This window comes from Oncorhynchus tshawytscha, linkage group LG04, assembly GCF_018296145.1.
Source record: "Oncorhynchus tshawytscha isolate Ot180627B linkage group LG04, Otsh_v2.0, whole genome shotgun sequence".
Taxonomy (NCBI): domain Eukaryota; kingdom Metazoa; phylum Chordata; class Actinopteri; order Salmoniformes; family Salmonidae; genus Oncorhynchus; species Oncorhynchus tshawytscha.
This window is the reverse complement of record NC_056432.1, coordinates 72,313,889-72,328,915: the sequence shown is the minus strand read 5'-3', so window position 1 is coordinate 72,328,915 and position 15,027 is coordinate 72,313,889. Positions and strand designations below refer to the sequence as shown.

The following is a 15,027-nucleotide window of genomic DNA, read 5'->3' as shown; positions in this document are numbered from 1 at the left end:
TAACCCTATCCTCCACACAGAGCACCTGACCCAGGCCACCACACATTCAGCCGCCACAGCCTAATCACTGGCTCATTACCAGGGCTCAGAGGGCTAACTGCTGCCAAGGTCAGTCCTCATTAAAGTAGCTAACATTAGCCTGTTGCTTGCCAAGCAGACCAGACCAGAGAACCATGGCTGCCCAGTAACTCTGACTGACAACAACCAGGTGTTTCCTTGGAAAGAACATGTCTAATGACAAGCATGTCTTGTGTCATTACAAGGATCAAATGGGGAGGTGGTTGGGCTATAATTCACAGTATCACCAAAGGGCTTAAATGAGGATTCATCACTAGCCGAGCCACAGCAGCACATGATACAGTCTGATCTTCACAAGGCCTTCTCAGATCAGACAGTTTAAATGTCCCTCCTTTTCTATGAAATCACATTAATTATGGGTCTAAACGTATCATCAAATCAACCAGGTAGTTACAAATGTCAGTTTGTTAGGCTACTGAGAAGATCGAAGAGTGTTACCGTGTTGACCTTAATTTGGGCAACAAATGGGCTCCCTCTTTATCCAGGAAGGTAGAAGGTACAGTACAGTCTGTAAGCAGAGTCTAAAACTTAGGGAATCTATTGAGCCATCTGCCAAGGTTCACTGGATAGGCTACAAAGCCAATGTCTGTCAGCACTTTCTAAATGAATGCCCATAAAACAAAAGGCCTCATCTGGGTCAATGCTCAGCTAACACTGTTATGCTAAATTCCATGAGAACTGACTGGGCATTGTGAGTGTAAATAGACTGCCCAGAGCAGTGATGGGCAACTCCAGTCCTCGGGGTCAGAGGATGTTAGGGGAAATTAAATTAATACATTTAGAGAACACAAACTAACTATTCAAAGCACACATGCAACATATGTGTCACGTCCTGAACATAGAGAGCCCTTGTTTCTCTATGGTGGAGTAGGTCAGGGCGTGACTAGGGGGTAGTCTAGTTTAATTTTTCTATGTTGGTGATTTGTATGATTCCCAATTAGAGGCAGCTGGTAATCGTTGTCTCTAATTGGGGATAATATTTAAGTAGCATTTTTCCCACCTGTGTTTGTGGGATATTATTGTGTGTTTTGTGCATGTGCACCACGTAGTCACGTTTCGTTGTTTCTTTATTGTTTTGTTGTGCGGTTCACTTACTTCAATAAATAAGATGTGGAACCCAGATCACGCTGCACGTTGGTCCGAGTATGCTTCCAACGAAGATCGTGACAATATGATTTAACCCAGTGTTCAGACTATTGTTTCCATCTTTGCGGGCCGGCACCGGGTCTCACTGGGCCATGAATCCTGCGGACCTGCTCTCACTTGGGGCCAAAGCCAGGCCACTGGTACTTTTCAGCTGGCATTTACATAACAATGGCTAACTGTGAACTTTAACACCTTCTCACAAAGCAACTGATTCTGCACTTCAAGTCCCTAGCTATGGAAACACAATTTCAAAACCAAATCAAATCGTATTTGTCACATGCACCGAATAAACAGGTGTAGACCTTACAGTAAAATGCGTACTTACAAGCCCTTAACCAACCATGCAGATTTAAGAAAAAAAATCAAAGTAAGAGATAAGAATAACAAATAATTAAAGAGCAGCAGTAAATAACAATAACGGGACTATATACAGAGTCAAAGTACGGGGGCACCGGTGTCCAGGTAATATGTACATGTAGGTAGAGTTATTAAAGTGACTATGCAGAGATAATAGAGAATAGCAGCAGCGTAGAAGGGGGGAGGGGCAATGCAAAAAGTCTGGGTGGCCATTTGATTAGCTGTTCAGGAGTCTTATGGCTTGGGGATAGAAGCTGTTCAGAAGCCTCTTGGACCTAGACTTGGCTCTCCAGTACCACTTGCAGTGCGGTAGCAGAGAGAACAGTCTATGACTGGGGTGGCTGGAGTCTGACAATTTTTAGGGCCTTCCTCTGACACCACCTGGTATAGAGGTCTTGGATGGAAGAATGCTTGGCCCCGGTGATGTACTAGGCCGTTCCAGAAGCAGAAAAATAGCCAAAATGTAAAAGCTAAAGCCAAAAGCGGAGTTTCGTTCAAGAGAACATTTGGGTTGGATAAATATTTTCCATGTGTGTTATTTGGTAGACTGAAAACCGTGCTTAGTTTGACAGGCAATGAGTGACAGGCAAAGGATGGGATTCTACTGTATGTTTCTTAGTAATTTTCTTAGAACATAACAGGTTATTTGAACAGGCTGTATGCTTCTCAGTCATATTCTTAGTCCTTGACAGGCTATTGTTGTACTGTACCTGACGTTCTCGTGTCTCTTGACGTAGAGACTGTGGAAGTTGTTGTCTTTGACGAGTCGTTGCTGCTCTTCTTTGTCCTTGCAGTCTTGCAGACGCTCCATGATGGCCAGCTTCATCTTCATGGAGATGTAGACCGGCAGCACAGACTGCAGCAGGTTCTCCTACGCACGCACACACGTTAGCATCAACACACCACACCCACCCAACCACACACACTTTCCGATAGACAAAAGGTCATGAACCCAACCCAATCTGAGTATCAACCAGCTGTCAGAGTGTCTTGCTGATCTAGTAACTCCACTAACAAGGGCCCCATTCATTCAGATTACTGTTAAAAGCTTTATAATCATTGTGCTGCCAGTCTGGTTGTACAGCCAGTCAACAGACAGATAGAACATTGCTTTGAGAGCCTCTGGATGGAATAGAGTCAGGTGAGATGAGAATCTAAGAAGTTAATAAGAGGATGTCTCAGGAAATCATTCTTCAATCCCCATTGACCACGTCATAATTCCTGTTCACCCGTATGATGCAATACTGAGGCACTGGACTACTATCTTTCCTCTCTGGTTTGTCTGCATTCATCGGGGGGGGAGTTGCCCCTAGGTACAGAACTAGTATCAAATCCTAACCTTAACCATTAGTGGAAGCAATGTAAAACTGACCCAAGACCAGTGTCACGGGGCAACTGGTTAGGCCTACATACTCTCCCAGATAGATTACCACCTGCTGGTTCAAATGACTGGAGCAGGTTTTCCAGTAAACCGTAAAGCATGGAAAGTCATTCTGCACAAAGTGGCCTTGATTTGGTTCAGTCAGCTCAGCTCTGTGCTGTAATTGATCTGGCAGATTCTATCTGACTGGGTCTAGAGAACAATGGCTTAGTGATCTGTGGGAGGGAGAGAGGGAGGGAATACTGTTCACCTCAGCGTTGGGACCCATTTCAAACCCTCCCTTCCCTCTTCTCTTTATTTATGGTGCCTGTGCTCTTTGGCTAACCCCTGTGGCACTGCTCCTTTTTTCAGGCTCAATACAACAGAGTAGAACAGAGCCGGTTCAAATGTTAACGATTATATCATTCCATTCTGTCCTGCTAGACAACAGAGCAGCCAGCGGCCTCCTCTCTCTCATGGTGTGTGGTGTCACTTCCTAAGCAACTATTATTCTAAATGAAAAACAATTATGGTTAAAAATCCATTTGAAACAGACACCCGTTTTTACTAACGGAGTACACACAGACATCTACTTAAAAAAATCATTAATTACATTTTATTTGAAGGGGATTTGATCATCGTAATGAAAAATACAAGCTAGAAAACAACAAGGCTGCTGGTCTTAAATTAAGTAAAAATTAGCCAGTGCTATTATGACAACAAATATTTTAGCCTAACACTATTAACTTTTATTAGTCTTTCATACTTCCTGTATTCAGTCGGGTGTGCCTCTGTTCAGAAAGAGACACCCCTGGGAGATCACCCTTGCCAAGTAGATTTCTATTCTCAAGGGTCTTTCCTTAAAGGTTAAATAACTAAATCAAGAAGATAGCAGAGTGTCTGATAAGATGTTCTCACCTGTTGTCTCTTTTCTATCTCCAGCTTCATGCGGATGCCCAGACATCTGAGTGTATCCTGGAAGGTCTGTCTTAGTGCTCTCTCCATCAGGACCTTATGGAAGGCCCCCACCACACTGCCACACAGAAACACCACCGCATTGGACAGCAGCTGGGGACAGAGGGACAGACATTACAACCTAGCTGCACAGCATAAGCATTGTCTGTTTTCACAGAAATGTGTCTTACGACCTTAAAGTCCTTACAGGACATCAAAAACAACACTATAGCACACAATCTCGTTGAAACAAACATGACACATGAGTTATTAAAACACACACACACACACACACACACACACACACACACACAGTGATACTTCCCGTTTATAGAAAACTATTTAAAGCACAACATTGTGAACATACATAACGTTATGCATCACCAGGAGATCACGTAACACATGTATAATTGTTACTAACAGCATAACAAATAACACACCTGATTGGCAAGAAAGGGGCTGGGATCTTGGGTGTTGAAGACAGTGAGGCGTAGAGTGAGGACCATGATGTGAGAGAGTGAGGAGATCACACTGAGCACCACAGCATAACACATCTGGAAAGGCAGCATGGTGTACACTGTGAAGATGATGAACAGGAAGAAGGGAACCTACAGGAGAAAAGGAGAGAGAGAGAGAGAGAGATAGGTCAGACTGATATGACATGAAACACTGTGGGGAAAGAGTCTCGGATTGGCAGCACTATCCAAAGAACAAGTGGTTTTACTGGACAACTGTCACCTCAGTGTACTGGCAAGATATGCTATAACTAGACAAATATAACTTTTTAATGCTTCTGTTCATGTGTGTATATCATATATGTACACTCAGTGGCCAGTTTACTAGGTAGGCCAACCCGTTCTCAAAAATGGTTCGCTCTTACAGTGAGTCATGTAGTCATGGCTTGCTATGTAAAGCAGGCAGACAGGCATCAAGGCATTCAGTTACTGTTCGATTGAACGTTAGAATGGGCTAAATAAGTGACCTAAGCAACAGAGAGTGGCATGATCGTCGTTGCCCCTTGGCCTCCAGAACAGCCTAAATTCATCAGGGCATGGATTCTACAAGATATGGCATTCAAAAGTTGCTCAATTGGTATCAAGGGATCTAACGTGTGCCAGAAAAACATTCCCTATACCATTACACCACTGCCAACTGATGTGAATTTCAATTCACATCACAATTCACATCAGTTGGCAGTGCTGTAATGGTGTATTTTTCCCATTCTAACGTTCAATCAAACAGTAACTGAATGCCTTGATGTCTGTCTGCCTTCTTTATATAGCAAGCCACGGCTACATGACTCACTATCTGTAGGAGCGAACCATTTTCGTGAACGGGGTGGCCTACCTAATAAACTGGCCACTGAGTGTTTTGTTTGTTATCACATGGAGAAGTGCTCTGTGGGGTAGATCTTAAATCAGACAACTTCTTCAGGGAAGGAAACAGAAACTGTGTGAAACATAATTCTGCAATATAATGACCAGAGTAAGGATTTGGCGTAAGCAACATGAGTCCATGGCCCCATCCTGCCTGGTGTCAACAGTACAGGCTGGTGGCGGTGGTGTAATGGTGTGGCTAATGTTTTCCTGGTACACGTTAGGTCCATTGATATCAATTGCACAACGCTTGAACGCTACACCTTGTAGAATCCATGCCTAAAGAATTCAGGCTGTTCTGGAGGTAAAGGGGGGTCCGACCCGGTACTAGATGGGTGTACCTAATAAACTGTCTGGTGCGAAGATGGAGGAAAAGAGTAAGAGGACAAAAGGAAGTGGGTGTCATAGAAATACATCATTATGTTAATCACATTACTTTTATATTAGAATGTATTCTTATATTAGTACATTCATACTGTTTTTCTTAGAGGCAACAGAATAGGGTTCTTTGAACTCTCATGTGTCTGTGTTAACGCTGACAGTAGATTTACCATGGCTTGGTGATAACCTAAAGACTGCATTCCATTCCATGATTAGTGTCTGTGTGCCTGTCGGTCGGTGCCAGGGGGACCCAATCTCCAGTTAATTTATCCTATACAGCAGATGAATACTGGACTCCATCATTCTGAGGGAAGGGCTTAGAATCCTATGTTGCATTAGTATTTCTGTATAAACAAGCAGTAAATGAACTAGAGACAGATATCTGTTGAATGAGAGCGCAATGTACCTTTGTATAATTTCACGTATCTGTTCTTCGTCACAAGGACTCAGGAAGACTATGAAAAGTTGTAAACGAATCCTGTTTATTTGGGCTTTAACTCCACACCATTGGGTGACCATTAACACTATTACTGCAGTAATTATTAATAAAGTTTGATGGTTTTGAAGAAATCTAAAAGTCTCTCCTTTGATTAGAATAATTACCACGACATGGGCTTCAAACATTTATTTTGAAAGCCAACAGGCTTTGTCGTGCAACCTTTATTTAGAGTGAGAGTGTATACCTGGTCCCAGGGCAGGATGAGGGGTCCGCTGAAGATGAAGGTGAATCCCATGGTGAGGTGAGTGGCCCAGACCACCAGACCCAGCAGTCTCCTCCAGCGCTGGGTCAGGGTCTCTGTACACACCAGCACAAACACAGCCAGGAACACACACAGGCTGCAGCTCACCACGCTGACAAATGCACAGTGCTCCTCCGCACTCTGAAACAGAGAGGGAAAACATAACGCACACTGAATCACAATCATGGAATTTACATTATACTCTACATTGAGATATACACACATTCATAGACACGGACGCCATATCCATCTACACACAGCCATACACACACACAATGCTCTACTCCTCTAATGAAAAGACAATGATTAAAAAACAGGCTATAATATACATTCTGTCTGAGGACAGGTTTTGAAGTGTTATATAGGTCAGGTACAATGATATGTCGAAACAACATTCACTCAACTTCCCTTCAACATCATTCAAGTCCCTTTATTATGCCTATGTACTGTCTAGTCATGAGAGAGGCCCATATCTAATTCAGCATCGTGGCTTATTCAGGCTTATGCACATCTGTCTCTGCGTCATGTCCTGTTGCTAGAGGCCACAGCATCTTCCTGATTGAATTACACTGAGAGGGAAGAGGAAGGCTCAGATATAGATTTCTGGTGTGTATGTGTGTGTGTATACACTTGCGTCAACTTGCGTACATGCCAGTTAAAGAAAAAGCGAGCGAGCGAGAGAAAGAGAGAATGGGAAAGAGTTAGATGCCAAAGAGAGCGGGAATGACTGCGTAAAGGTCCCTGAGCAGAAGGCCATCTCGGCATTGTATATTGAGCATGCTGGTTTCCATGGTAGCAGAAGTGAAGGCTTTTACTAGCACGTTTAAATACGGCTACACCCACTAAATCAACCTATAGGAGACTTGTTCATTTAATTTCCTTTTCTTATTTATTTTCAGAAGGAAGGAAGTAGTAAACATCTATACAATTAGAGAACAGATTACTTCTCCTCTCCTCTTGAAATCTCATCTGAAAAGTAATGACCCAGGTGGGATCTGCTCAGTCTCAGCCTGCCATAAGTTAATGTTTTCATCTGTTGGACATTGAAATTCACATCAGGTTTTGTTAGTTATCACATGGTGAAGATTGCGTGCTCTGTGGTGTAGATCTTAAATTAGATCACTTCTTTAGGGAAGGAAACAAACTGTGCAAAACATAATTCTGCAATAATGACCAAAGTAAACCCACAAGAACATACACTCTCTCTAGTGTCTGTTGGCGGGTTAAGTTAACTTATGTAAAATGAGGACCACTGTAAAAGCATCCTCTCCGTGCTCTCTTTGACTCTCTTACACTCCCTGTACTCCGTTAGAATCTAGAGGACTTTACTCACCTAAAAACAACAGGGCTCTCAATAGGCCCTTTGTTCAATCTGAGCCTCAACTATCCTGTTTAAGTACCACTTAGAAATAAATATATGTTGGAATGCCCTCCTCTCGCTCACTGGTGGGCTCATGGTCTCTAACAGGTAGTCTATCTATCCACAGTGGAGAGGGAAATTCTACAAGTTGAACACAGTGACTATATCATACTTGTACTCACAGGCCTGTGCACTTAACAATAGGCATTAGCCTACACATGCTAACTAACCTGTCACGAAAACCTTAGTGGTGGGTTTTACGCCATCAAAAGGAACATAACATTCGACATCCCAATTTGGATCTGGCAAAGAATACTTGAATCAGTTATTGCCCTCTATGTTTGTGAGGTCTAGGGTCCACTCACAAACCAATAATTAAGATTGCATGCATCATTTTCCAAAAACATCCTCTGTGCACAACATAAAACACAAAATAATGCATGTAGAGCAGAATTCAGACAATATCTGATCATTATCAAAATCCAGAAAAGAGACGTTAAATTCTACAACCACTTAAAAAGAAGTGACTCCCAAACCTTCCATAAGAAAGCAATCATCTACAGAGAGATTAACCTAGAGAACAGTCTCCTCAGCAAGCTGGTCCTGGCATTCTGTTCACAAACACAAACAGACCCCAGGATAGCAACACAATTAGACCCAACCAAATCATGAGAAAACAAAAAGACAATTACTTGACACATTGGAAAGAATTAGCCAAAAAACTAAGCACATTGGACTGCTATTTGGCCCTAAACAGAGACTACAGTGGCAGAATACCTGAACACTGTGACTGACCCAAAAGTAAGGAAATCAGCATAGCCTTGCTATTGAGAGAGGCCACCGTAGGCATAGCCCTCTCTCTCGCTCTCTCTCTCTCTGCCCACAAAATGTGGAAACTGAGCTGCACGTCCTAACCTCCTGCCAAATGTATGACCATATTAGACACATATTTCCTTCAGATTACACAGACCCACAAAGAATTTGAAAACAAATCCAATTTTGATAAACTCCCATATCTATCACGTGAATACCACAGTGTGCCAACACAGCAGCAATATTTGTGACCTGTTTTCACAAGAAAAGGACAGTCAGTGAAGCAAACACCATTGTCAATACAAACTACACTGAACAAAACTATGAACGCAGTGTTGGTCCCTTTTTTCATGAGCTGAAATAAAAGATCCCAGAAATGTTACAGGTGCACAAAAAGCGTATTTCTCAAATTGTGTGCACAAATATATTAACATCCCTGTTAGTGAGCATTTCTCCTTTGCCGAGATAATCCATCCACCTGACATGTGTGGCATATCAAGAAGATGATTAAACAGCATGATCATCACACAGGTGCATCTTGTGCTGGGGACAATAAAAGGTCTCTAAAATGTGCAGTTTTGTCACAACACTGCAGATGTCTCAAGTTGAGTGAGCGTGCAATTAACATGCTGACTGCACGAATGTCCACCAGAGCTGTTGCCACTGAATTGAATGTTAACTTTTTTACCATAAGCCGCCTCTGTCGTTTTAGAGAATTTGGCAGTACTTCCAACTGGCCTCACAACCGGAGACCACGTGTAACCACTCCAGCCCAGGACCTCCACATCCAGCTTCTTCACCTGCGGGATTGTCTGAGACCAGCCACCCGGACAGCTGATAAAACTGTGGGTTTGCACAACTGAAGAATATCTGCAGAAACTGTCAGGAGCAGTCTCAGGAAAGCTCATCGGCGTGCTCGTCGTCCTCACCAGGGTCTTGACCTGACTGCATCGCAACCGATTTCAGTGTGCAAATGCTCACCTTTGATGGCCGCTGACACGCTGGAGAAGTGTGCTCTTCATGGATGAATCCCAGTTTCAACTGTACCAGGCAGATGGCAGACAGCATTGTGTGGGGGAGCGGTTTGCTGATGTCAACATTGTGAACAGAGTACTCCATGATGATGGTACGGTGGGGTTATAGTATAGGCAGGTATAAGCTACGGACAACAAACCCAATTGCATTTTATCGAGATACTGTGACGAGATCCTGAGGCCCATTATCGTGCCATTCATCTGCTGCCATCACCTCATGTTTCAGCATGATAATGCACAGCCCCATGTTGCAAGGATCTGTATACAAAGCTGAAAATGTCCCCGTTCTTCCATGGCCTGCATACTCACAAGACATGTCATCCATTGAGCATGTTTTGGTTTCTCTGGATCGACATGTACGACAGCATGTTCCTGTTCCTGCCAATATCCATTAACTTTGCACAGCCATTGAAGGAGTGGGAAAACATTCCAAAAGCCACAATCAACAGCCTGATCAACTCTCATGCAGCGCGAGATGTGCCGCATTGCATGAGGCTAATGGTGACTGGTTTTCTGATCCACGTCCCTACTTTTTTTAAGGTATCAGTGACCAACAGATGCATATCTGTATTCCCAGTCATGTGAAATCCATAGATTAGGGCCTAATTTATTTATTTCAATTGACTGATTTCCTTATATGAACTGTAACTTTCAACAAAAATGTTTAAAAAACACAACATGCAACAATCAGTTTATATTGATCTGTCTATTTTCCCTTTTGTAATTCAACTATTTGCATAGTTACAACACTGTACATAGTCAGCAATATAACATTTGAAATGTTAATTTCAGATTATTTATTTCACTTTAGTTTAATATCTATTCCACTTACATTTGCAAATGTAAACATGTTTCCAATGCCAATAAAGCCCCTTGTTTTCCTTTAGGAGGGAGAAGTAATGAGACCTGATGATGGACCTAATTTGGCATCAACACCTGAATGAGAAAAGTGCTACAGTGCCTCAGGCCCTGCCAATGTCAACAACATGAGTGTGTCCCAAATGACACCCTTTCACTTATGCAGGGCACAACTTTAGACCAGAGCCCTTGTCAAAAGAAGTGCACAATTTAGGGAATAGGGTGCCATTTTAAGAAGCAACCACGTCTTTGTTCACCGGCCCTGACTGACTGAAGCCCTGTAAAACAACACATTTCACTGCTCCTATCCCGTGTTTGTGACAATAAGGCACTCACCTGTCAGTTTATTAGGTACACCACCTTGTTCACAAAAATGGATGCTCCTACAGACAGTGGCTTGCTTGGATTGCTCCTACGTGGCCGTGGCATTACTATGTAAAGCAGGCATCGAGGTATTCGATTGAACAGCTAGTGACCTATGCGACTGAGCGTGGTATGATCAGTGCTAGGCGACCTCCTGGGCTTTTCACGCACGACAGTGTCTAGGGTTTACCGAGAATGGTGGGACAAACAAAAAATCATCCAGCCAGTCAGCAGTCCTGGGGGCAAAAACAGCTCGTTAATGAGAGAGGTCAAAGGAGAATGGCAAGGATCATGCAAGTTAACAGGCGGTCCACAAACAGGCAAAAAATGGCATCCAACTGGCCTCACATCCACAGACCACGTGTAACCACGCTAACTCAGGACCGCCACATCCGGCTTCTTCACCTGCGGGATCATCAGAGGGGGGAGGGCGGGATGCTGAGGAGTATTTCTGTCGGTAATAAAGCCCTTTTGTGGAAAAAAATAAATTCTGGTTGGCTGGCCCTGGTTCCCAAGTGGGTGGGCCTATGCCCTCCGAGGCCCACCCATGGCTGCACCCCTGCCCAGCCATGTGAAATCCATAAATTAGTGTCTAATGAATATATTTCAATTGACTGATTTCCTTATATGAACTGCAACTCAGCAAAATCTTTGAAATTGTTGCATTTATAGATTTTTTTATGTACTTCCCCCTCAGCTCAGACCTGCAATAACACTCATAACACTCCTCTTTTATTACGCTGGGGGAACCTAGACTACAGTTCAAAAGTTTGGGGTCACTTAGAAATGTCCATGAAGACATACAGTGGGGCAAAAAAGTATTTAGTCAGCCACCAATTGTGCAAGTTCTCCCACTTAAAAAGATGAGAGAGGCCTGTAATTTAAATCATAAGTACACTTCAACTATGACAGACAAAATGAGAAAAAAAAATCCAGAAAATCACATTGTAGGATTAATGAATTTATTTGAAAATTATGGTGGAAAATATGTATTTGGTCAATAACAAAAGTTTATCTCAATACTTTGTTATATACCCTTTGTTGGCAATGACAGAGATCAAACGTTTTCTGTAAGTCTTCACAAGGTTTTCACACACTGTTGCTGGTATTTTGGCCCATTCCTCCATGCAGATCTCCTCTAGAGCAGTGATGTTTTGGGGCTGTTGCTGGGCAACACGGACTTTCAACTCCCTCCAAAGATGTTCTATGGGGTTGAGATCTGGAGACTGGCTAGGCCACTCCAGGACCTTGAAATGCTTCTTATGAAGCCACTCCTTCGTTGCCCGGGCAGTGTGTTTGGGATCATTGTCATGCTGAAAGACCTAGCCACGTTTCATCTTCAATGCCCTTGCTGATGGAGTCCCTGGCGGCGTAGTGTGTTACTGATGGTAGGCTTTGTTACTTTGGTCCCAGCTCTCTGCAGGTCATTCCTGTGCTTGGCCCTCCTATGTTGAACAAAATAAACAGCTCTCTATCCACCGGATGTGTACCAAACTCACTAAAAGTGGCAGTAATAAAGCCTCTCTTGAAAAAGCCAAACCTTGACCGAGAAAATATAAAAAACTATCGGCCTATATCGAATCTTCCATTCCTCTCAAAAAGTTTTGAAAAAGCTGTTGCGCAGCAACTCACTGCCTCCCTGAAGACAAACAATGTATACGAAATGCTTCAGTCTGGTTTTAGACCCCATCGTAGCACTGAGACTGCACTTGTGAAGGTGGTAAATGACCTCTTAATGGCATCAGACCGAGGCCCTGCATCTGTCCTCGTGCTCCAAGACCTTAGTGCTGCTTTTAATACCATCAATCACCACATTCTTTTGGAGAGATTGGAAACCCAAATTGGTCTACACAGACAAGTTCTGGCCTGGTTTAGATCTTATCTGTCGGAAAGATATCAGTTTGTCTCTGTGAATGGTTTGTCCTCTGACAAATCAACTGTAAATTACGGTGTTCCTCAAGGTTCCGTTTTAGGACCACTATTGTTTTCACTATATATTTTACCTCTTGGGGATGTCATTCGAAAACATAAAATGTTAACTTTCACTGCTATGCGGATGACACACAGCTGTACATTTCAATGAAACATGGTGAAGGCCCAAAATTGCCCCCGCTAGAAGCATGTGTTTCACACATAAGGAAGTGGATGGCGGCAAACTTTCTACTTTTAAACTCGGACAAAACAGAGAGGCTTGTTCTAGGTCCCAAGAAACAAAGATCTTCTGTTGAATCTGACAATGAATCTTAATGGTTGTACAGTCGTCTCAAATAAAACTGAAGGACCTCGGCGTTACTCTGGACCCTGATCTCTCTTTTGAAGAACATATCAAGACCATTTCAAGGACAGCTTTTTTCCATCTACGTAACATTGCAAAAATCAGAAACTTTCTGTCCAAAAATGATGCAGAAAAATTAATCCATGCTTTTGTCACTTCTAGGTTAGACTACTGCAATGCTCTACTTTCCGGCTACCCGGATAAAGCACTAAATAAACTTCAGTTAGTGCTAAATACGGCTGCTTGAATCCTGACTAGAACCAAAAAAAATTGATTATATTACTCCAGTGCTAGCCTCTCTACACTGGCTTCCTGTCAAGGCAAGGGCTGATTTCAAGGTTTTACTGCTAACCTACAAAGCATTACATGGGCTTGCTCCTACCTATCTCTTTGATTTGGTCCTGCCGTACATACCTACACGTACGCTACGGTCACAAGATGCAGGCCTCCTAATTGTCCCTAGAATTTCTAAGCAAACAGCTGGAGGCAGGGCTTTCTCCTATAGAGCTCCATTTTTATGAAATGGTCTGCCTACCCATGTAAGAGACGCAAACTCGGTCTCAACCTTTAAGTCTTTACTGAAGACTCATCTCTTCAGTGGGTCATATGATTGAGTGTAGTCTGGCCCAGGAGTGGGAAGGTGAACGGAAAGGCTCTGGAGCAACGAACCGCCCTTGCTGTCTCTGCCTGGCCGGTTCCCCTCTTTCCACTGGGATTCTCTGCCTCTAACCTTATTACAGGGGCTGAGTCACTGGCTTACTGGGGCTCTTTCATACCGTCCCTAGGAGGGGTGCGTCACTTGAGTGGGTTGAGTCACTGATGTGATCTTCCTGTCTGGGTTGGCGCCCCCCTTGGGTTGTGCCGTGGCGGAGATCTTTGTGGGCTATACTCGGCCTTGTCTCAGGATGGTAAATTGGTGGTTGAAGATATCCCTCTAGTGGTGTGGGGGCTGTGCTTTGGCAAAGTGGGTGGGGTTATATCCTTCCTGTTTGGCCCTGTCCGGGGGTGTCCTCGGATGGGGCCACAGTGTTTCCTGATCCCTCCTGTCTCAGCCTCCAGTATTTATGCTGCAGTAGTTTGTGTCGGGGGGCTAGGGTCAGTTTGTTATATCTGGAGTACTTCTCCTGTCCTATTCGGTGTCCTGTGTGAATTTAAGTGTGCTCTCTCTAATTCTCTCTTTCTCTCTCTCTCGGAGGACCTGAGCCCTAGGACCATGCCTCAGGACTACCTGACATGACTCCTTGCTGTCCCCAGTCCACCTGGCCGTGCTGCTGCTCCAGTTTCAACTGTTCTGCCTTATTATTATTGGACCATGCTGGTCATTTATGAACATTTGAACATCTTGGCCATGTTCTGTTATAATTTCCACCCGGCACAGCCAGAAGAGGACTGGCCACCCCACATAGCCTGGTTCCTCTCTAGGTTTCTTCCTAGGCTTTGGCCTGTCTAGGGAGTTATTCCTAGCCACCGTGCTTCTACACCTGCATTGCTTGCTGTTTGGGGTTTTAGGCTGGGTTTCTGTACAGCACTTTGAGATATCAGCTGATGTACGAAGGGCTATATAAATAAATTTTATTTTATTTGATTCACTAGGTCCCCCCGTGTGGTTCTGGGATTTTTGCTCACCATTCTTGTGATCATTTTGACCCCACGGGGTGAGATCTTGCGTGGAGCCCCAGATCGAGGGAGATTATCAGTGGTCTTGTATGTCTTCCATTTCCTAATAATTGCTCCCACAGTTGATTTCTTCAAACCAAGTTGCTTACCTGTTGCAGATTCAGTCTTCCCAGCCTGGTGCAGGTCTACAATTTTGTTTCTGGTGTCCTTTGACAGCTCTTTGGTCTTGGCCATAGTGGAGTTTGGAGTGTGATTGTTTGAGGTTGTGGACAGGTGTCATTTATACTGATAACAAGTTCAAACAGGTGCCATTAA

At 43.6% G+C, this 15,027-nt stretch overlaps 1 protein-coding gene across 2 annotated transcripts in view; it reads right to left on the bottom strand.

Moving 5' to 3' along the window:
* The window catches only part of LOC112249354 (adenylate cyclase type 2-like), an 82,424-nt gene that overhangs the window by 21,877 nt on the left and 45,520 nt on the right, over positions 1-15,027 (bottom strand). For both annotated transcript variants that reach the window (XM_042321197.1, XM_042321198.1), the window contains exons 3-6: positions 6,336-6,533; positions 4,336-4,503; positions 3,860-4,009; positions 2,292-2,452 (exon numbers count right to left, since the gene is read on the bottom strand). In XM_042321197.1, the coding sequence (XP_042177131.1) occupies positions 2,292-2,452; positions 3,860-4,009; positions 4,336-4,503; positions 6,336-6,533 (677 nt within the window). The remainder of the gene's footprint in view (positions 1-2,291; positions 2,453-3,859; positions 4,010-4,335; positions 4,504-6,335; positions 6,534-15,027) is intronic.